We start from the raw sequence: 23,084 nt of genomic DNA on the forward strand, positions 1-23,084 counted from the left end.
CCTGAAGGATGGCTTTCTTCTGTAAAATAATATTAAAATTTGTAACCAATTATGAAGAGTAAATTTCTGACTTTTTTTCCCTCAATAAAAGGTTTTCAGAACATCAAAAATGCTAACCCACATCGCAGAACTATAAACATTACAAATGTAGCAGATCTGCAAAAATGCTCAGAGCATGAAAGAGTTTCAAGAAATCTGCTGAAAAGTGTTCTGAGGCACTGAATGCTTCATCAATTGGAAAAATAAGGAATGATAACGAATAGTTAGTTAAATCAGACTTTTGTATAATCTTGTCATCAGAAAGCTGAATTGTTGCATAAAATCAGTGGCAACAAATATGTTCTTATCACTCAGTGCTTGGATTGATGGAGTTGTGTTGGTGCATCATTCACAAGTCTGTGTGCTGAAAAACCAGGTCAGAGCTGCTGCCTCAGCCAAGTAAGGGAGTTCTCTGTTTCTGCTCCTGTAGAAACCCTGTGCAGCCCTTCTTGCCAGAGGCTGGTGTGGGGGAGATGGTAAGGAAGCATTAAGGTATATACCATTAGAAGACAAATGACTCCTTCTTTAATTCCCCTTTTAAAAGGTTGTTTTACACCCAGTAGTGGATATCCAGCCAGGGAAAGATTGCTATTATCTGTCTTTTGTTGGGATTCACTTCATGCAGCTTCAACTATCTGATTTGTGCAAGTTGCTGAGTGTCAACAACAGAATCGACAGGTGAGGAAAAGAGCCATAAAAAAGCACTGGAACAGTGCAGTTGTAACAACTGACTGCTGCTCCTAGGACGTCCAAAGGAGAAGGCATAAACACTTTATTGAAGTTTTAATATGCACTATTGGGAGGCTCTTTCTTAGTAACAGGAGCATTTAAAATTCCTTTAATAAAACATAAACAAATGTACAGTGTCCTACAAATTCCTACCAAGGAATTGGTAGTGGTTAGCTAAGTCTGCAAACGTCCTCATATAAACACATGGACAAAGCTCAGAGTCTCCCTTCCATCTCTTCACACTCAGAACTGAGAAATCTCTGAAGTATCTTGTGTTTGAAGACCTGTTTTCAGTGCTGCTAAGTGTACAGAGCACCCAGAGCACAGCATTCAAATTGCCTTCTGTGTGACAGGGAAAGGACATTGCTGTACAGAAGAACTTTCTCAACATGCTTGTTGCTTTAAAAAAAGCAATGATCTAGAAGTATTTTAGAGATGGCAGTGTTTTATGTGCACTTGGAATAGGAGAGTCCTTCTCAAGAAAACCACCTCATCCAGTCAGTAAAGGCATTATGGACTTGAGAAACTGTAATGAGATCAGATCTCTGCTCTTGAGTTTGAATTTATTTTTAATGACACCTACTGCAGTTTTGAAGACTACAAAAAGATAAAAAAATGTGTCATTCAGACTAAGGCGGTCACCTCTCCTGAGAGGGATATTGCTGTAGATTTTATTGAAGAAGCTCTTACACTAAGATTTTGGACTTTGCAACTAAGTCCCACTGCACATTGTTTTCTGCAAAGTGCTCATTGCTTCATCTGTTCTAGTAGAGACTCCTACACTCTTCTGAAGAAAGCAGGATGAGGGAGAAGAATGTGTGCAGACGTTGCATCATTGCTTCAAGAAAACAGCATATTTGCAATCTGCAGCTTCCTAGTTTACTGACTACAAGTCAATTGTCACACTTTACACAAGACAATTGTCATATTTACTTTTCTTTCAGAAGATAATGGAATACTTCTTGAGAAAAAGCACCAATCTTTTCTCCTATTATGACTGATATTATGACCTATGTGTTATTAGTTTCCCTATTGGTCTGGTCTTATTTAATCTTTATACGTGGTTTTATGTTTTTCAAATCCCATTCACAGAAACTCACACCTTCTGATTACACAGATAAGACGGGTTGACAATCTGATAGATCACTGTATTGCTATTATTTCTTTCCTATCTTTTATCTTCAGAAATCAGTTTCTTCTGTCTGCAGCATTGTGAGATTCTGATAATGTACTGGTGTGTGGTGGACTCACTCTGGCCACAGCTAAGCCCTACCCAGCTTCTCAATGAGTCTTCACATTTAACTGGAGAGGAGAGAGAGTAGGAAGAGCAAAAGCAAAAAAACCTCATGGGTCAAGACAGTGACAGTTTAGTGAGTGATGGAAAGATGAAAAGGCAAACAAACAAAACCTGAGTGATGTAAGCATCAAGATGACCAGTAGCAGAGCAATGACCCATGAGTCTCCAAGCAACGGCTACCTCCCATGAAGCCCCCTTCCCTCAGGTTTATTGCTGAACATGTTACATAGCCTGGAATATGCATTTGGGCAACTGCACTCCGTTGTCCCAGCTGTCTCCCCTTCCAGCTTCTTGCCCACCTCCAGCCCACTAGCTGTTGCAGCAGAATGGGAAAAAAAAGGAAGTCTTGTTGCTGTGCAAGCATTGCCCAGCAATAGCCAAAGCACTGGTGTGCTATCAACAGTGTTTTAATCACAAATCCAAAACACAGCATCATTCAGGCTGATAGGAAAAAAATTAAGTCCACCATTAACAGCCAAACCCACAACACACTGTTAGTATTATCCAATTATAGTATGAATACTTGAAATAGAACAACCAGAACATACACTGTGAGGTATTTCAGCACCAACCCCCACCATATATGAGTGAAGCAAAAAAAAGTAGTGCCTGCAGCGTTACACCTCAAATAAAATTATATTTTATCCAAAACATTGATGTTAACTGCTGGTTTATTCTCCTTTCACCAGATAGATTAGCTAATTTATATATATTTAAAAATGGATGTCGTGAATCGGGATTGTTCAGTTGATGTGAGAATCTAGTCCACATTGAAATTGCTTACTATCCTGCTTGAGATGGACTGTAGAGAAATTTGAATTTCTAGATTGGAGACTTGAATCAATTTCAAGTCAACCTCTGTACAGGCATCTGAAAGATTTTGGTGACATCTATGTTCTGAACAACAAATGTCTTAGGCATGCTCAGCAGCACCCTGCACATACGGATTTCTAAAGTCTATTACCTTCTATTACTTGTAGGAGACTGACCTAGGACTTTTAAAACCATTTCAGCCCCCTCAAAACTCCATCCATTGGTGCTGACTGCTGCTCATTGTGCTGCATTTAAACATAATTCAGCTTCAGAAAATCCAGCTGTACCCTGGGAGGCATCCAAAGCAGCGTGGGCAGCAGGGCCAGGGAGGGGATTCTGCCCCTCTGCTCTGCTCAGGCCCCACCTGCAGGGCTGCATCAGCTCTGGGGTCCTAGCACAGGGAGGACAGGGACCTGTTGAAGTAGTCCAAATAAGGGCCACAAAAATTATCAGAGGGATGGAACACCTCTGCTATGAGGAAAGGCTGAGAGAGTGGGGGTTGTTCAGCTTGGAGAGAAGAAGGTTCCATAGAGTTCTTAAACCATTCTATGATTTTTGTTAACATATTAGACTCAGGGTGAAGGGTTAGTAGTAGCAAGACTTCATAATCCCAAGGATAAATTTGAAAGAGTCTATGTGCCTTTAGAAACAACCTTTAGAAAGATAAGATTTTAGAATTCTAATTACACAGTATTATTGTGAAATGCTATGGGAATTTTATAAACCATTCAACTTGTAATATCAAACAGCCCAACTGGAAAAGTTATCTTTTCTCTAAATCAGATGTTTGGTTAGTGCAAATCACACAGAAAATATCAGATGAGCCATGTTTCTGTTTTAAAAAAGCGGGCTACTGAATACACTGATACCTATCTGTGAGAAAATTTTGAAAGAGTAGTAGTCTAAGTCTCATGTGTTTCTGCTATTCACTCCTAGGTAGGGACATAGAAGAGGAACAAATGAAATATACAATTTTGTTGAGATGAATTTTCTACAGGTTTTCCCTCCATCTCTGGACTAAGATGGAGGGAGAGTAGTAGCTCAACTTTTCTGAGCTTTTTGGTTCTGATTCTGTGAGCAAGAATGAGGAATCGTCTCTAAGCTCTCTGTAGATTAACAACTTCAAAATACCCAGAGCCCAGGATTCGTGGTGGACCTGGATGTCCCCACAGGTGTATGTAGAGGTCAAAATTAAGCAAAGATAAAAATGTTGGCTTGTTATTCCTTCTTTCTTTCAGACCTTATTCGTATAGGGGATTCCTGCTGCACAGTGATCTGATAGTGAAATAAAGCAGAATATGAACCACAGAATCGGATTCAATATTTCACCATTTTAGTTGGATCAATTCTGACAAATATGGGTCTAATATGCTTAGAGTCTCATTTCCCAAAGCTAAATTTGTGCTATTCTTCAACACCAAGAATATGAAAGAGATGCTGATTAGTTGATTGGTAAATGAGTTAATTTTGAATGGCTTTGGTCTGATTATTTAGTTTTGTTTTAAGAGCATTTGATTTTAGTTGGAAAACACACAGAAATTAATTGCTAACAAGAGTAGGTCTCCTGAATTCAGCTGTTTTAATTGAAGCAAGCAGTTTTATTCTGATATTTTAATTGCTTGCCTAAAGAAGGACTTAAATGCACACATATGGACTGGACTGCATGGCACCAGCAAAGTGCTTGTGTGTAACAGTCTGAATGGCTTTGAAGGGGTAATTAAATACAATTTTCAGGCAGGGTCACAACCTTCTTTGAGCATCAACCTGCTCTGGCATGGCGTCCTCCATGGGCTGCAGTTCTGTTCTTCATTCTTCTCTTCTTCTTCTCACCTGTATTGAAATTTAGCAAATCAAAAATCCCCTGTGTCTTCATTTACCCATAATTCATTCTTGTCTCTCAAAGTTGCTTCAAAGTTTCATTAATTAACTGAGGTTCATGTAAAATTCAAAGTCCTTAGCTAAAGTAATGTGTAAGTGTTGACATGACATGATAGAAAAAATACATATTGAACATTATAGAAACTATGGAGGGAGTCCAGTGGTAGTGCATTTTATCAGATATCAAAATAACAAGTGTAGGGCCGTGGCTAGTTTTATTATTTATACTGTCTGAGAATGAGACTGTAAAATATAAAAACATGGATATAAAATCAAGTGAGCAATTGTACATGATATAACTTAAACATAGCAGCACACTAGATTTGACTTTTTTAATACAAGGGATCTCTGAAATGCTAATTCCCCCAAATTAATTATTTAACACAGGTAGAATTATGCAGGTTTAAAAATGCAAAGCCATGCACAATAAAATTTGTGTGTTACACAGGAGGTTCTAAATCTTCTGAGACAAACTCAAAGATCTTTGCTCAGCTTTTGTCCTGCCCAGACTCTTACAGGAAACTTCTAGTGGAAACTAGTGGAAACTTTGTTGAGTGAGGGTCACGTTGGAGCATTCTGTGAGGATTTTGCAGTAGCTGAAGATGATTCAGGTGAAAATCAACATCTTCTCCTTGGGGCTTGATGATTAGGAGAGAAGAAAAAAGTTTTTAAAAACTTCCCAGATCTAAGGATTTGGCTGGGGAATGAAAGTGTAGTCAGGCCATTCTTCTAATACCCTAATGGCAATTAAGAATTAAGGGTTTAATATGGCAGCTTTAATTTGCTTGTGTAAACTGTGATGCAGCACTCAGTCACTGTGAAAAAACCATGGGAACAGACTCATAAAGAAGGAAGGCATAATAACTGCTTAATACTCTGTGATATCTTCAGAAACAGATTGCATAGTAGTGAGTTACTGCTAATGGATAATTAATCAAGTACTTAGATTGCCTTATTTAAATTCAATATATCATGGACTGTTGGATGGGTTCTGTCTCTATACCAGTAGTAACATCCAAAAGCCTAGTAAAAACGTATTACAGCAAAATCTGCAGCGTAAAGTAGGGAGTAGCATAAGTAAGGAGCAGCAGGAGACTAGGAAAGGAACAGTGACTACAGTGGCAGTAGGATTAAGTTTAAAATATAGAGAAAACAAATCAGGGAAAGGTGACTCCACACAACACCTTGCTGAAGTACGTATGTACCACAGTGGAGTTACGGGATCACAGCAACTCTAGGTTTAGAATCACAGAATGGTTAAGTTTGAAAAAGACCTTTGAGATCAAGCCCAACCAAGCTGGAGGTTCAGCACCACCACTACATTTCACCATTAAATCAGGTCCTCTACTGCCCTAAGCTGGTAGGTTGGGGTTAGCTGGGCAGCATCACAGCTGTGGCACAAGAGCACTGATGATACCAGCAAGTGTTAATCTAAGAGATTGCTGCACCCTCAGTTCCCCAGAAAGTAGTTCTGGACTAAGTTATTACAGTTTTGTTTTAATCAGAATGAAAGTCAATAGTTTAGGAAAAGAAATATTTACTAGTTTTGTTAAAAGTAGATTTTGGAACCAATGAATTGATGACTACCCAGTTGTCAGAGATATATATTACATTGTGTAGTATTCTTTTATTTCCCTCTTGCATCCTATGCAATGTAGCAATATCTCTGTGTTTTGAAATTTATACTTCTGTCCTTGAGTAGGTGCTGCCTGTTCTCACTAGGACAGTATTGGATGTTGCTTAAAATATGATTTTAAACAAAACTGTATAATTGTGTTAATTACAGATAAACTATATAGACTTTCCAAATCTATTATGACTGATTACCAAAAGGCCAAGTTTAAGACTTCTCAATTCCACAAATGGAGATTCAGCTCTTCTGATTTAAATCTGACAAAAGAGAATCTCAGCTCCTCTCAGTTGCAAGAAATTATTTTGAAGAAGTATTCTCATTTTGAACACTATACTTCATAACTGAGTGGAATTCGGTGCTAATTTTAACCAACCTGAAAAAAAAAGAGCTTCTTTCACAGTCCTGTTGAAAGGGTTTGGAAAGGCCCTTTCATTGCTGCTCAAGTGGATAATAAGAGGATACAGGCACAGGGAACTTCCCAGAGGTACTGTGTCTAAGCTGGGGGTCTACTGCTTTCTCCTCCCCCTTTTAATTGGAAACAATTCCTATTCTTCTTGAAGTCAAGATTAATTTTAACATTAAAGACTGAGAATTATTTTAAGCATTATTCCCAAAAGGAATGTGAAGTGTATTATTATTTCCACTTCTGTTTTTGCAACTCAGAGTACTAGAAGCCTTTTTCACTGAGAACCCTCATGCAAGTAACATGGTCCCAAGAGCTGATAAGTGAAGAAGGCGAGCAGACTCTTTTACTCAAGATTCCAAAGAGCTATTTACAATATACAACACTTAGAGATGAATAACAGCAGTCTTGTAGTTCTGAAACAGTTCCATGGGAGTTTCATCCAAGAACTTATTAAATAAATCAGTTATGTCACAATAAGTTATTTTCTCAATAAAATGCCTTCTGAAGTAAGCTGTTGCCTGAAAAATGCTCTTTAGAATGCTACTGTGGCCTTGGAAACCTTAACACTTCTTAGAAATACCAGTGTTTCAGAAAAGACACAATGAAGAGGACAGAAACTGAGGATTCATTTTTGCAGATATCTTACCTCCAGTCTCACAGCTTACATATTCCTTTCCAGTGGAACAACATACACTTTCAGAAAAAGTCTTGTAGCCACAGTAACTTATGAATATTTGTCCACTGCAGGTACCTAAGCACAGAAAGTGGATACTAAAGATTATTATGGGATTTGAAGAGCAATTCAAAAAAAACTTCAGTCCTGCAAAGATCATGTATTTATCTCCAAAAATGTACATAGAGGACAAGGATGCCCACTGTCCTGGTTACAGACGAGATGTGGATAATTCTGGCAGCAGGCAGGAGGGACATGGCCAGGACCCAGAAGTTATGTGATAATAATATATTTTCCATTTCCATTTTCCAGGCATGAGATAAGAGCTCCCTTATGGGTCAGTGTAGGAGAATGGCAGAGGGCGCAGCCAGGTATTCTCTGGGGGTTTTCTTATGAATTTTTTACCCTCTCTTGTTCCTTCTCTCATTGATATTGTTGCTGTTACTGTTGTTTTTCTTATCTCATTGCTGTTTCCATAAAATTGTTCTTGTCTCAGCCCATGATCTGTGCCTTTTTTGCCTCCAATTCTCCTCTCCAGCCCACCACAGGGAAGGGATGGGGTGGGAGGGAGTGAATGAGCAGTGCATGGTTTGGAGTGGTCTCAGTGGGGGCACTAAATTTGAGTATACCATTCCTAAACCCCAACACCTACAAGAGGCCTAAAAAATCCTGCAGGATTTCAGAATTTACTAGTTGTAAAGTACCATGGTACAGCAACCCATTAGTTCTTCTGAATTTGGTGACTGGATCTATAACTGATGATTCTAAAAGCATTCATCAAACATTCATGACTATTAAATTGCAAGCACAGATAACATAATTCATGCAATGATAATTTTTAAGGTGATTTTCAACAATTCTCTTTAAGCAAGGCCAAAATAATAATATGGAATTCCATTGGGCTGGCTCTTGGTTCTGGGAGAGTTTTTGGCATTATTACTAAATATTAATGATACAAGGGTGCTTATCTAGTTCATCCATACAGCTGGGATTTGCTTAAAGCTTGTACCAAGCCTCCTAATATGCAGGATAAACTCTTAGTTTTGTTGTAGTCCATTGATGACATGACTTCCATGGATTCCAGTAGGATCAGAATTTCATCTCAATAGTTACTTTTCTGTAGAATATCTACTGAGGAGGCTGACACCAATAATTTTTTTCTTTGTCAGTAACTCAAACAGTTTGTACTAATTGTCAACTGTCTGGGAAGATGAAATTGTTCCTTAATTAATGGAGAAAAACCAATTTATTTGGCTTCCTGAATAATTTAACTCTGAGAGTGTTTAAAGTACTTAATTCTGGTTTTAGGTTTTCAAATGTAATTGCTAAAATCAAAATAAAGTAATCACAAAAAAAAAAATCAAGGGGATACATTTTGAAGTGACAAAGAATGACTGTTTATCATTTGGGGATTTAATTTCTTTCCAAGAGACAAAAAACCCTGTCAAGTAATAACTGATGATTTTGTGGACACTGCATCTGCTGAATATTGCAGAGAAGAGTTTTGTCTGAGAAATGTATCAAATCAGAATATAATTAACATTATGCAGGTTAGCTCGTGTATCTTGGGTAAGATTCAACATTTACACATTTTTAAAGTCTTCACTATCCTTTCTTTTTGACTTTTCCTTTGAATTGATTCCTAAAGACACAAATTGCTTTGAGAGAATAAAATGAATCCCTTTTTGTATTAATCTATTTTTTTAATTAATCAATATAATAATAAATAAAACTAAGGGTGTGACCTATGTGACACAACATGGATAGTTTTGTGGATACTCTGTGTTTCGGGTAAGTTTTTGCTCTGTCCTTGTTACACATTTTTTGTCACATAAATGTGATCTACCAGAAGGATCCTGTAGAGCCCAGCAGAATGTTCTTTTAGCCATATTTTCAAAGATGCCATGAAGAGTTAAAACTACAGTGGTTTATCTCTTTATATCAATGAGGAGGATTTTTCTATGAGGAGATTCATCCATGATGTAGTTTAGAGGACTCAAACAAGATTAAAAATACATCATACAATTCTGGATCCATATAGGTGCATGGACTACAACAGAATGAGTGCAGGACATTTGCATAGTTTTTACTGCAGATATACTTCCTTTGGAGCAAAATCTCAGTAACATTTAATTTTGTAAAAAACCATCTCAGAATCAAGATGAACTGCACAGAACAAACTGCTCCACATGACTCATGTGTGCAGTAGATCACTGCTGTCGTTTGCATATAGTTAAGGTATTTTTTGCAGTCTGTTTTCTTAAGCTCTGAGGAATCAGCAGACTGGTGAGAATCTGAGAACTGTGAAGTCTGAGACAAGGATGTTTTGCAACTGCAAGTTATTTAGCAACTTCAGCTTGGTGAAGAAAACAGAGACCTGCTGACTAAACAATCAAAAATCTGTTCAAATTTACCTGGAAGTACCGAGTAAATAATTCTAGCTCAACTCTCAATAGGCCTGCTTTATTCAAAATTATTCCATACACTTCAAAAATATATACAAAGTCTTTAATTTTTTCCTCTGACAAATTTACTCTGGGAGAATTTCTCCAATGTATTGATCATCAGTAATCTTTAAACATAGACCATGTCCATAAGACTTAATTTGCAATAAAGTCTTGCTTTTTACATTCATATTTATTCATTCCTCATTAATCCTACTTCCCGGGAATGAATTGCATACCTAGTTTCCTTTTGAGGTATTTGTGCATATTGATACTTTGCCAAATCTCATTCCACGTGGTATATCTGCTCTCAGGGGATAAAAGAAGAACCTGCATATTTACTGAAAAGGATATGAGCATAAAGATTCAATGTTTTCATTATCAAATTTGATTTCTTTGCTAGCATTATTTACAAATACACCAGCCATGCAGATACTTTACAAGGCCTGAAAAAAAGTAAGAACCAGACTTCAATTTACTGCTACCAAATGTAAGAGATGAGTATTTTGGAAATATTTCCTACAACATAACAGTTGTCATATGATAATAAAAAAAAAACCCAACCAAATCTTTCTAAAGATGTAGATTTTCTCCAATTTTTAATAAATATTTTTAATCAGAAGTGTAAAATAATATTCCTTAGAGCTATTCTGTCTGTCCCCATGCCACAACCTCATCCCACTCCTTTGGTGGACTAACTTTACATTAAAAGGTCTCTACGAAATCCTAGAATTGTCTTTTTCTTTTCTTTGGAGGGTTAAGTGCTCATGGCATGAAATGCAGATACTATCTCATTGTGGCCATTTGCAAAACAGGAGTCTGGAAACATATTCCTGTTTAATATTTTTCACAGTTTTGTTTCTTATGATTTCATGGGATGCTCATGCACCTATTACTACAACATGGTTTAAATTTGATGTGTTGACTATTGTGGGGGAGCCTAAAAGGTAACAGGTGAATGCTGAACTGTGGAGTGCAATTAATTTTGCTTGGCTTTTGCACATTTGCAACGTAAGAACATCTACTGGGGTGATTATCTAGGCTTCCCTGAAGGTCACTAGGGAAAAATTGGATAGACAATTAGCCAAAGAAGAAGTCTGAATAGCTCTATGCCTGTGTTGTAAGCATCTAAAGATAAGTGAAAATTGTTTCCACTCCGTATGGTATTCTTAAAAGCCCAAGGATGATATATCTCTGCCTCCAAACGTACCTTCCCTCTTTTATTCCCAGACACTATCACTTTGCTTTTTCTGCAAAACAATTTGGTAGCAAATTAGGCAGATGAACATTGCAGTGCATTTTGTGAAGTCCATCAGAAGGAAAGTTTTCTTTAGAGAAACTAAAGAAAGGTGGGCGTGTTTCATAGTTTAACTTTTCTAGATTGAAATTGATTCAACTTACATGATGCTGTGTTTAATGAATATATTACTTGCAGGTTTCCATGGACTGTTTTTGTGTTCTTGTTTGTTTTTGATGGTGTTAGCTAAATCCTTCCATGCTATCAGAATAGTCTGGATCAAAGAAATTTCACAAACTGTGTAAGCAGTGACCATCATTCCTGAAGTGCCATGAGGTAAAAGGGGCAGGCAAATGTTATGCAATCTGGTGTAGCCAACCATGGGGCGCCTGTGAATTAATAAATCAACAACAGCAAGAAGTATTTTTTGACACTGTGATGGCATAGCCAGACACAATGAATAAACATCTTGCAATGTATGATAGCAATTAACCTCCTTTACTGTAGTTTATGAAACTGAAATTGCATTTGGTGTCAGTGTGTGATCTGCAATATGGAGCATAGAAGATTTTCATGTCATTAATACCCAACTGTCCCGTCTGGTGGCAGGGACACAGAGTGACTGCTTATTCAGGTCTGAAGTCGCAATGGGTAGAACTGATTATCAAAGCACGTCCTGAAAGATGCCATCATAGGTCAAACTGTAGAATAGAGGACATATACATGGAGGATACATTTATAAAAACTTCATTTTGCCAAGAATGCTGGGTAGAGCTTGTCAAATTGTTTGTAACAAACTCACTATGTAGCAGACTGAGTTGTCGTACATTTTATGAATCAGCCCTGTTTTCTTTCTCAAGATATATGTATACTTGTGTTATATATGATATGTATTATAGATTATATCTTGCAATTTAGTTCACAGAATTCAACAATTAATGTATATGAACAACTTCATCCAGAAATCTGTGTATGTGTTTTCTATAAAGTTACAATAAGCAAATAATTGTCCCCATTTTATTGTATTATTTTCTCTTAATGAATGCTTGGTGCAGCTTCAAAAAAAAAAAAAAAAAGGGAAAATAGTAACAATAAGTAAAAGATAGTGACTCTTTTCTTGAACAATCTTGGTCACATATAGTTGTTGATGTGTGATCACAGATAGGACTTTTTTCTTAAAACAGTTATTCAAACAATTACTAATCTAAAAATATATGAATGACAAATGGTGGTAGGCATGAATGTAGAGAAACCAGAGAATCACTCAGAGGGGAGGGCTGTCATGCACCACATAATGGAGCTGTTTGCGAGGTCACTTGCAACCCTTCATGCAACATAATATTCTTTTTCCAATTTCCAAACAAAACAACTCAGGCCTGCAGCAAGAACACAGGGAAGTCAGAGTGGCAGAGCTACAGAGTTTACCACAGGCCTGCCTGCAGGAGCCAGCAGGGAAATCTCTGTGATAGCTGTCAGAGGTATAGCAGCAACAAACAAATAAAATAACATATCTGAGTTCAAAGAGCAGTATTGATGCCAATCAATACCACATCATGGTTTTTCTGTAAGATTGATGCTTTCAGACCTTAGAATTACAAGGGGAAAAAAATCTTATGCTTTAAAAGGAGGGAACCCTTCAAGATATGAATGCTGAGAAGTATTAAAGCTCTCTACTACTAAGGTCACTGAATTAGATGGTGTAGCATATACATGTAGCAAAATAAATAGAATATAAATCCAGATAATAATATTATTTTATTACTTAGAGTTTTGTTAAAAATAAACTTAGGGTAGAAACTGATTTACTATAAAGGAATAGGATGCACATATGTAATTCAGAGAAAAAAATAAATAAGATATAATTTGTGCATAACTTAGAAAAGATATTTTTGACAGATAAACTGTTGTGATTAATCATTTTAAATACAGAAAGATGAAATCAGTGGCATATCAATAATTATAAGTTTCGCGTTGAAGGTAGATTGGTGGCACTAATATCCATCATGTCATTTAGGTTCCTTAAATGGCAAAGCTGACATAGCAGTGAGATGTTCAGGAGGTACTCACTGCAGTTACTCTGCTTTCAATTTAAAAGATCTGTTGGTCACCTTTCAACATATTTTTCACACTTTTTGCAGTTTTGTATGTTTCTTAAAGGATGTAGAAAATTCCTAGTGTTATGCTGGGCAGATAACTGATAAATTTATACAAGTATCATCAATAAGCACAACTGATTTGGAACTAAAGTAAACACTGATGTCATCTCTTAATATGACACAGTAACAAACCTTACTGTTGACAATGCTAACTTGAGATTTCTAGTATGCACCAGAAAAAGAAACAAACCAAAAAATGATTATCTTCTCATTAGTAGAATCTGCACACCCTCAACTTGTAAAGAACTTAAAATAAAAAGCAAATAGAATTTTTTTTTCAAATTATTATTGCTGTGCCTATATATGATCACGTCAAGCTAAACCACTTGTTATTCAAGCACACTTTGCAGGCAAAAGTTAAATACCAGGAATAGTTGTTTGAATGTTTAACAACCTATTTTTGTTGGAGCTCTGATTTATTTGTCACTCTTTATGACAATTGTTTACTCTTTACACATTTGCAGGTCTAAATATTAAATCTCCAAGATAAGAACCACATGATTCTGTAAAGTATGTACACAGAAGGCTTCAATGTATCACATTCTTGCTGTTGTGACAAATTTAGATGACAAGTAGAGATGCTTTGAACCACTCAGGCAGGACACAAAAGTCAATATAGTGCCTTGCATGAACATAGAATGGACGTTGAAAAGCACTTAGGTTAGTCATTAAAATGACAAATTGAAAATATTTTATGTCTTTCTGTAATGAAAGAAGGTATAAAAGGGAAAAATTGTAATCTTGATCTCACTTATCCTGTAAGTCTATTGATTTCTGTCAAATTAGTCTTGCATTTCATGACATACATGATCTCTGGTCCAAATTCTCTTACCATATAAACCTTGATTAGAAGGTTAAAAACATTTCCACTTCCTTGGAAAATAAAAATACATTTTCTAGTTAATTCTATCTAGTTTTGACTTCAAATATCCTCCTACTCACTTAAAATAGAGAAAGAGTATCTTATTATCTGTAATGGGAATAGGGGCTCGATGATTAGTAGAGTTCTTTATCTCTGAGCAATGTACCTCAGACTTCTGGGTTGGAAACACAGTATTTATTCAAAACCCACAAAATTATATGCAATGAAACTGCAATGGGCTTAGTGACAGTATTTAAATTGGACTGACTTTCACAGCGTAGATTTAGGACAAGTGATGTTTGTTGGTACGTTTCAAAATTTTAGAATTATTTGACAATAATTAATTACACCATGTAAACCAAGACAAATGTAGCCTAACAGACCTTGTGTTAAAGCACATAGAGAAGAACTGTATGTTTCTGAAAAAGATAAAGGCTAAGTGGGATCTTGTAAGGGAGGGGGCAGTGTGTGTGTACACATGTTTAAGTGATAGGAGTAGGATCATCCCTAGCAGTCCAGCAATAATGATGATCCCACAAATCTCTGTGTCCCCACAAACTTAAGTCCTGAGTATAAATGTCCAGGTAGGAACACATCCTTCAATTAATTCTTTCTCATTGCAGACCCTACTTCTCTCCCTACTGCTCTCTTGCAGTTCAAAAATCCTTCAGTATCTCTGGCCCATGAACATCCAAGAGTGTTCTTAGCCAAGAAAATTTGAACAGCTTTTGAATGTGTTTCTGTGATCCAGTCTTACTGCTCTCATCTGGCTCACTGGCCAGCTAAGCCTAACTCCTCATCAACTTCTCCTTTGAAGAAAAAAGGTTCATCTGTAATTTCTGACTGAGTGATTAAAATGTGCACTTCAGTTTCATACATACATCCAGGCAGCATTCCGTGTGAACAAAAGGGATGAGAGCCAAGCCACAGAATCATAAAACAGTTTGGATTGAAAAGGACCTTAAAGATCATGTTGTTCCAATCCCCCTGCATGGGCAGGGACACCTTGCACTAGACCAGGTTGCTCAAGGTCAGATCCTGTCTGGCCTTGAACACCTCCAGGGATAGGGAACTCACAGCTTCTCTGGACAACCTATTCCAGGGCCTCGCCATCCTCATAGTGAAGAATTTCTTTCTAATATCTAATTGAATGTGAAAGAACAGGTTGGATTGTGGCCAGAAGAGACTATATAAAGGAAGAATTTTAGAAATGGGGAAGAGTTTATGGTTGGCACAACATGATTCTGCCCTCATTCACATTTAAACAAAGGCAGAAGGCAGCTGGGATTAGAATCAGTAATTGACAATGAATATTCCATTTATCTTATGCAGAGAACGAACAAAATTACTAAGTAGTGATGGTTCCATTTTCAGGATTTCTAAAAGCAAGTCCTGAGTTCTGCACTCTAGAGCAGAAAAGAATTCCATCAGGCAGGTTACATATCCTTCACACCTCCAGGCTGTATAGCATTCTTCTGTTCTTTCCAAGTGATACTCACACCCACAGCAGTGACACTGCTTAGCCATTGCACAGTTAAACTGACTTGCACATATCCTGGTTTATTCAACTGTGGTTTTGAGAGTATTCCCATGGCAGAACAGAAAGCCAGGAAACTGACTGTGGCATGTGCTGGAGTACCCTTAATGCATTCCAACCAGCTTACACAACAAGACTTTGGTTAAATGTGAGCAATTAAACATCACTGTATGAATCCTTGAAAATTTCCTTGGAAGTACAGGTTGATTTTGCCACTTTCTCTTGTTCCTGAAGAGGTTTAGATTAGTCTACAAGTTAGCAATACAATTGCACCTATATACATTCCACTACATAACCTTTTTGTAAGTTATGCAGTGAGGCTGAATCATGGTACTGTGCTGATCTCCATGGCATCTTTTGCAGCTTTCATTGCCATGGCACCCAAGTGACTTCTAAGTGCATTAAGCAATGTGCCTGTCACTCATTAGGCAAGCTCACTCCATCTCTCATTCTTTCCCTTGTACAAGGAACGGGAGCTTTCAGCTTTTGTTTTTCATCTTTGTGAGTGAAATATCTCAGTCACTAGACTTGATTGAGTGAATGATGATGGAATAGTTTGTAACTTGCTGTCTGTAATAAAACCAATTAAACCAACTCTAAGCTACACTTGCACTTCACATTAATGCATCAGTTCTTTTTAGCTGAGAGGACAGATGTATTTTCTGATTATGTATGAAAAAAGGCACAAGAGAGATATTAAGCATGTAAATGCTGCAAATTTTTTTGCAGTCAAGGTTAGATAATTTTTACTTCTAAAGAATGAAAGCTTAATATGTTTACAAGTCAGATAAAATCTCAGGGGTGGTTTAACCCTGGCTGGATGCCCACCAAAGTTGTTTTATCACTCCCTTCCTCGACTGGACACAGAAAGGACAATATAAGGAAAGGCTCAAGAGAAAGGGTCAAGAGGGTCAAAGGGTCAAGAGACGAACAAGGAAATATCACTCACCAATTACTGTCACAGGCAAAACAGTCTCAAATTGGGCAAAATCAATTTAATTTTTTTACCAATCAAATCAAAATAGGATAATGAGAAATAACATCGGAATCCTAAAACATCTTTCCCTCAGTGGCATGGGGGGACAGGTAATGGAAATAGCAGTCATGTTGTAGTGTTCCTTCCTCCTCAAGGGGAGGACTCTTTACACTCCCTTGCTGCAATGTGGGTCACTTCCAGAGGTGCAGTCCTTCAGGGATAGGCTGTTCCAGCATAAGTCCCCAGATGCTCATACGTCCTGCCAGCAAAGCTGCTCCAGGATGGGCTCTTCTCTCCAGGGGACCACAAGTCCTGTCAAACTGCTCCAGCACAGGCTTCCCATGGGGTCACACCCTCCTTTGGTTATTCCTCTGCTCCAGCATGGGCTCCTCCATGGGCTGCAGGTGGATCTCTGCTCCACCATGAACCTCCATGGGCTGCAGGGGCACAGCTGCCTCACCATGGGCTGTACCATGGGCTGCAGGGGAATCTCTGCTTCAGTGCCTGGAGCACCTTCTGCCCCTCCTTCTGCACTGACCCTGGGGTCTGCAGGGCTGTTTCTCTCACATACTCACTCATTCTCTGGCTGCAAATGTTCTTGTGCAGAAATTTTCCCCCATTCTTAAATCCCTTGTCACAGAGGTGCTCCCACCATTGCTGATGGCTCAGCCTTGGCCAGCAGTGGGTCTGTCTTCGAGCTGTCTGGCACTGACATCATCTGACATGGGAGAAGCTTCTGGCAGCTTCTCACAGAACTTACCCCTGTAGGCCTCCCATTACCAAAACCATGCCACATAAAACCCATAAAGACTCAGGAAAAACTGCTGGTTTTTCTAGTTCAGTATTCACTCTGATTTTACATATAGATAGACACATATTTACGGGAAATACTAGAGTGAAGCTCTAATAACTTTCTCCAGAACAGCAATTTTATTGTAATTCAATTTGCAATTTAAATGTCTAATAGAGGACTGCATAAATATCAATAATGGCTAAGTCATAAAAAAATAGCGTATGTTCATCTTTGTAACAGAAATACCAAGTCATTAGGAAAGCCAGAATAATATATAAATTTCATTTGATGTTGAAAAGACTTGCACAAAGGGAAATGAATAGTTAAAATTATACTCTCTGCTAAGAATTTATTTTCTTCTCTCTCACAGAAGGAAAGGACCACACCTCGCTTCTTCATTCCAGCATTTTGGCATCCAAAGTAATTCTCTTTAACCTAGCTTTCTGATACAGAATGGATTATCATCCCTGGCCTAAAAAAAAGAAAAAATTGCAAGTCCACTCCCATATCCTGAACCATTCCAACATAAATGCATCAAAAGGACACACCACCTTTAGCCAGCGTTGCCATCATATTGTGACTCTTGGAAAACCCACAGATTTCAGAACATCTGTGCTTATCTGACCTCTAGTAGAAGTATGACCCATTCCCATAGTACTGCATGTTTTCACCCAGTAACCAGGCAATGGAGACAAGGCAGTTGCTACAGTATGTTGAAAGACGTCTTTTTAAAATATAAATCAGGCTGAAAAAATTCAGAATTTCAACTCAGCACCTTTTTTTCCTTTCAAGGGCATTGAACATTTTTTGTTTCTATAATTTATCTGCCCAATGTTTCTGGAAAATCACACAGCTGTGTCATCATTGTATCATCAATAACACCTATTGAGTGTGGCTTCAGGATTTGTGAAAGGGTTGGGATTGGTGAGCAAGCAAGAGTGCCTTGGGGAATACCAGAACTTATGAGGCTGAAATAGGAAAGAAGACCAAGGAAAGTTGGTATCTAGGAAGGGCAGCAACTGAGAAAATGAGAAATGTCACCTGGAAGCTGAGAGAGATGCACTGGTATCACGTGGAAGATGGGAAATAATCTAGGGGCATTCAATCAGTAAGCACAAGACTGAAGGAAGCAGCAGAATGAAATAGAGAAAGTGGCTGTGCAGGCTCTGAAATCAAAGGATCTGATAGCCCATCAACAAAGCAGGAAGGTATTCACTTTAAGAAAGAAGAAAATATACCAGAGGGGAGGAAAAAATAAGAACAGAGGGAAGGGAAGGGAAAAAGAAGGTACTTGGAAGAAAACATTTAAAACAGCAGCCTAATATCAAATAGACTACTTGAAATAAAAAGTAACTGCAAACATTTGGAGAATATGCAAAAAGCACTAAGTGGAGAAGTACTGTCTCTTCATCACAGAGTAGAACAAATGAAATTAAATGGTTACGCACAAGAGCAGTGGAACACATCAAAATTCCATCACAAAGAATTCTAGAAAACAATTTTCTTTCAATAAAAATGTGAGATATTATCAACAACATATTTCTCAAATGCAAAGCCTGCACATAATTTTGTATTATCTGTTTTTATAGTAATGTGAAAGAAGAAGCAGCCTGAGAATTATAAAATACACATGTTGTCATTGGTACAAAAATTCCTATTTAAAATAAAATGTCCTTTAACAGAAAAAAAATGGTTTGCAAAGAGGGGAAAAATTCTAAAACTCATTAGAGTGTAATTTTGAGAGCCATAACTAAGAGGACAAAAGAAATTTCAGAAATTTGACTGCAGGTATTTCTGCACCTCCTCTAAAGACCACGTAAATGAGCTGCAGGTCTCTTTACACAACTCTTCCTCTGGCACTTTCAGTAGGTGAGACGAGTCCCAGTGGCCCAGGCAGCCACTGAAACCACGGGCTGGCTAGGGCTGCTGGAGAGCCCGGGCAGTGCCAGCCTGCTTTGCAAACGACTGTCCTGGGGCTTGCCTAGTTATTTTCTCAGCACATCACTAAATCAGCAGAAGGTGTGCATGCCTAGGGAGTACAGGGCTGTGTGCTATTCCAACACAAACAAAATTCAATATGTGAACATGGCCAGGAATGAAGGAGTGATTTTATTTGGATACACAAATGTTTTAATTATACACTTACAACATTTAATTCTAAATATCCCCTTATGAAATAGTAAGCACTATGTATAACGTGGAAGATACCTAAAGTCAGATATTAATTCTTCAGTGCCATACATTTCTTCTAGAAAAGTCTGTAATTACTTATTTGCAAAGTATTATCAAACAAAATGCTACCAGTGAAACAGAACTGAGAAATATAAATGGACTGAGTTTTGCTCAAGTGTTATTACTGCAAAAATATTGTGTCGCTGTTGAGTAAGAAAGTGGCACGGACTCCAAGAAGGCTGGTTTGCACAACAGCAACTTTAATGAGAAAAACTCTCCTCTTTCTAGACTGACTCGACACATTCTACCTGATTGGCTAATTAACAAAAACATTTTTCTCACAAACAATCCTTGAAAAGAACAGAAAAACAAAGAGTAGAAAAACACCACTTTCAGGTGTTTACAATAATAAGCTATCACCTTTCCTCTACAACTCCCCGAAATCTCACAAGTCCACTGTGAGAAAACTTATCTCGTTTTCTCGCTCTCTGACCAGGCTGTCACATCCACAATATTGTGTTGTTTTGTTTTGGGTTTTTTTTTTTACTATGATATTTGATATTTTGCCTCTGCTCTTAACTGAAGTTATTAGAGGTGATTAAAAACTGGCTCTTCTCTGAAATAGCTAAACAGCGTTTGTAAGAGGATGTTTCAGAGATGAAAGAGGCGAAGAGCCTGAAAAGGATGTAGAATTTCCAAGGAAATTTTCCACTTCATGGGGAAGACTCAACGTTGTAGATTTTCTGGGTGTACTGGATTAACATTCGTTTTCACTGATGCTCTTCCTCGGCCGCTTAGACGAGGGCACAAGTGCAGCGCAGGCCGTCATACCAAGCCAAAGAGTAAATCCCAGCAAGAGTTCTGTTCCCCAGCCGCGGGCAGCCACCGCCAGCCGCGCCGCCGGTCCTGCCGAATTCCCACTTGAGCGTTCGGCGGCATTCATTTCAGACCACCGCGGGCCGTGCCCTGGGAGAAGCGGCGGGATGCGGGCACGGTCCCGGCGAGGCGGTCAGTGGGACATGGCCCCTGCCCGGGGCAGAGCTGCGGGGCCCCGCCAGCGCAGCGGGGACTGTGCCGCGGACCGCAGCTCCGCGGGTTCGGGGCGCTGCGGGCGGCGGCGCCGGCGGGGGAGGTGCGCAGGGGGCACCGAAGCCCCAGGGGAGGCGAGCGGAGCCCGCCGCCCTCCCACCTCCCGCCCCTTCCCTCCGGCCGGGGACAGCCGCGCCGGCTGACGCGCCGCAAACTTTGCTGCCCCCGCTCCGAGCTGCGCCTCGCCCGCGGCGCGGCGGGCGGCGGCTCCGGCTGCCGGGAGCCCCTCGCTGCCGGGGCGCGGAGCGAGCGGGGCCGCGGCGCTGCCGGGGGAGAGCCCAGCGCGGTGCCGAGCGCCGGCGCCTCCGCGCCGCTGCCGGCGCGCCCCGAGGGAGCCGCTGCGCCGCCCCGCACCTCGGCCGCGGGACAGCATGAGCCAGGCGCAGCCCTACGCCCCGCGGAAGGGCAGCTCCCCGGCGCCGGGGGCCCGGCGGAACGACAGCCAGGACTACCTGCTGCTGGACGCGGAGCTGTGCGAGGAGAGCGCCCTGCCGCCCTACGCCTTCTACCCCGCGTGAGTAGAGACCCGCCGGCCGGGCCGGGGGTCGCTCCGTCCCTGCGCGGGCGCGGGGGAGGCGGTGGCGGGTCAGGGACAGCGGGCGGGGGTCAGGGCGAGGGGCCGGGACCGCTCGTGGGCAGCCGCGTGGGGACCTGCCAGCTTCCCTCGCCCTCTCCGGGGCAGGAGCGGGGTAGCTGTGTTGGGAAAGGTGGAAGAGCAGCGCTGGCACTGCCGTGCCCGGACTGGCAGGTCTCCTCTGAGCCCACCGTGGTGCCTTCCCGCTGGCAAGGAGGCGAAGGGTGGCTTGGGCTCAGCTGTGTAGAGCAGGGGAAGAGACGTCGGGTGTACATAGAACTGATGGTGTCTAGCGGGTTTAATGTAATTGCAGAAATTTTAAGTCCTGTGATCGGTTGCTCCCACCGAGAGAGCGCACATTGCAGGTGTGTGCATAAAACCGTCCTCCTTTCATTATCGTAAAATAATTGCAAAAAAACCCATCCTCCTATCATTATTTTTGTCAAAGCCATGTAGCATTGTGTAATTTCATTATGTGAGTTTTGGCAGGTAGTTATCATTTAAAGCAGAGTGTAAGAACATATGCAATAATAGGTGAATTATGTAAACATAAATTACAAAGGTTCCAGGAACCACAACTTAACATCCACGTCGATTGGCGTTCGGTGTTGGCAGTGTCCCTTTGGTTATGTGCTGCCAGCATGACTACTGTAATTACCACTTGTTAATGCTTCTGAGGAGAAGCTACCCAACAGAGTGGGAAATGGGTATTAAGCAATGCAAGATGAATCCTAAAATCTCAGATGATTGCCAGAAGATGTGTACTTTCCTTTTTCCAAATTATATTGTATTGCTTAAATGGTAAATTACAGTTATCAGGCTCTCCTAATATTTGCTGTTTTATCTGTGAGCCACCTACCAGCCACTTGACAGCTACCTGGATATAGGAAAGGAATAACAACAATGAAACTGGGAACACTTAGAGTGTTTGAATATTTATCAACTCAGCTAAGAACAACCAGAGTTTTCAAAATTTACTGCTGTATTGCTATTCTTCAGTGTCTTTGTGGATTACTAATTCAGCATGCTCATGTAGCTGTAACAGCATATATTACTGCACATTGGACTTAAACCCTGTCTCAAGATATATGAATGCATCTATCCAATGAATCCTTTCAGAAAAAAAAGCCTTGTGATGTTCAGTTCAGACTGGTTCTTACTAGTGGACTAAAGCTTTGAACTAATATGGCAATTCTGGAGTTCTTTTGCCATCCACTCAGAGTGGTTATGCAGATGGGAGAGGATAGAGCTTGTGTAAGTGTTTCAAATCATCTCTTCAAACAAAGTCTGCAAGTCTGTGGGGTGCTGATAATTTCCCTTCAAGAATGAAGTGCCTGTGCTAGCAGCTCTTGGCCCAGCACTCCCTCAATGTGGAGACTGCCTCTCATCACCTCACAGTGGCCATGAGGAAAGCCTGCATCCTAATTCGTTGCTTTGTAGGACAAGGGTAGCACTAAGCACAGGAAGTTTTCAAGGGCTTGTTTTTGGCATGCATGTGAGACATGGATAAGTTGTTCTTTGGGGTTTCTCTGGATGTGGAAAAGAATCACTTCACAGAGATCCTTAGGCAATGCCTACCTGTGGCCACTGCCAGGACTTCTTTGGCTGGCAGGAATGAATGCAGTGAGTGAATAGGCTCCTCCAGGGTACAGTGATTACCAAGCAAGTTTTTGAATTTTTCTGCCTAACTTCCAGCTATATCACATTTCAGGTACATTTTGTAGATATGCCTCTTCAATCAAAAGTCATTAGTTTTGCTAGAGGCCTTCATATGGC

General features: G+C 39.8%; 1 protein-coding gene across 1 annotated transcript in view; it reads left to right on the forward strand.

The window, feature by feature from the left end:
- The first annotated feature begins 20,783 nt into the window (after nt 1–20,783).
- TRPC6 (transient receptor potential cation channel subfamily C member 6) overlaps nt 20,784–23,084 on the forward strand; it is an 80,030-nt gene continuing 77,729 nt past the window's right edge. Inside the window, exon 1 of the mRNA XM_068181446.1 lies at nt 20,784–21,248. Within this exon, the coding sequence (XP_068037547.1) occupies nt 21,106–21,248 (143 nt within the window). The 5' untranslated portion in view covers nt 20,784–21,105. The remainder of the gene's footprint in view (nt 21,249–23,084) is intronic.

The sequence above is a fragment of the Anomalospiza imberbis genome, chromosome 2, assembly GCF_031753505.1.
Source record: "Anomalospiza imberbis isolate Cuckoo-Finch-1a 21T00152 chromosome 2, ASM3175350v1, whole genome shotgun sequence".
NCBI classification, from domain to species: Eukaryota; Metazoa; Chordata; class Aves; order Passeriformes; family Viduidae; genus Anomalospiza; species Anomalospiza imberbis.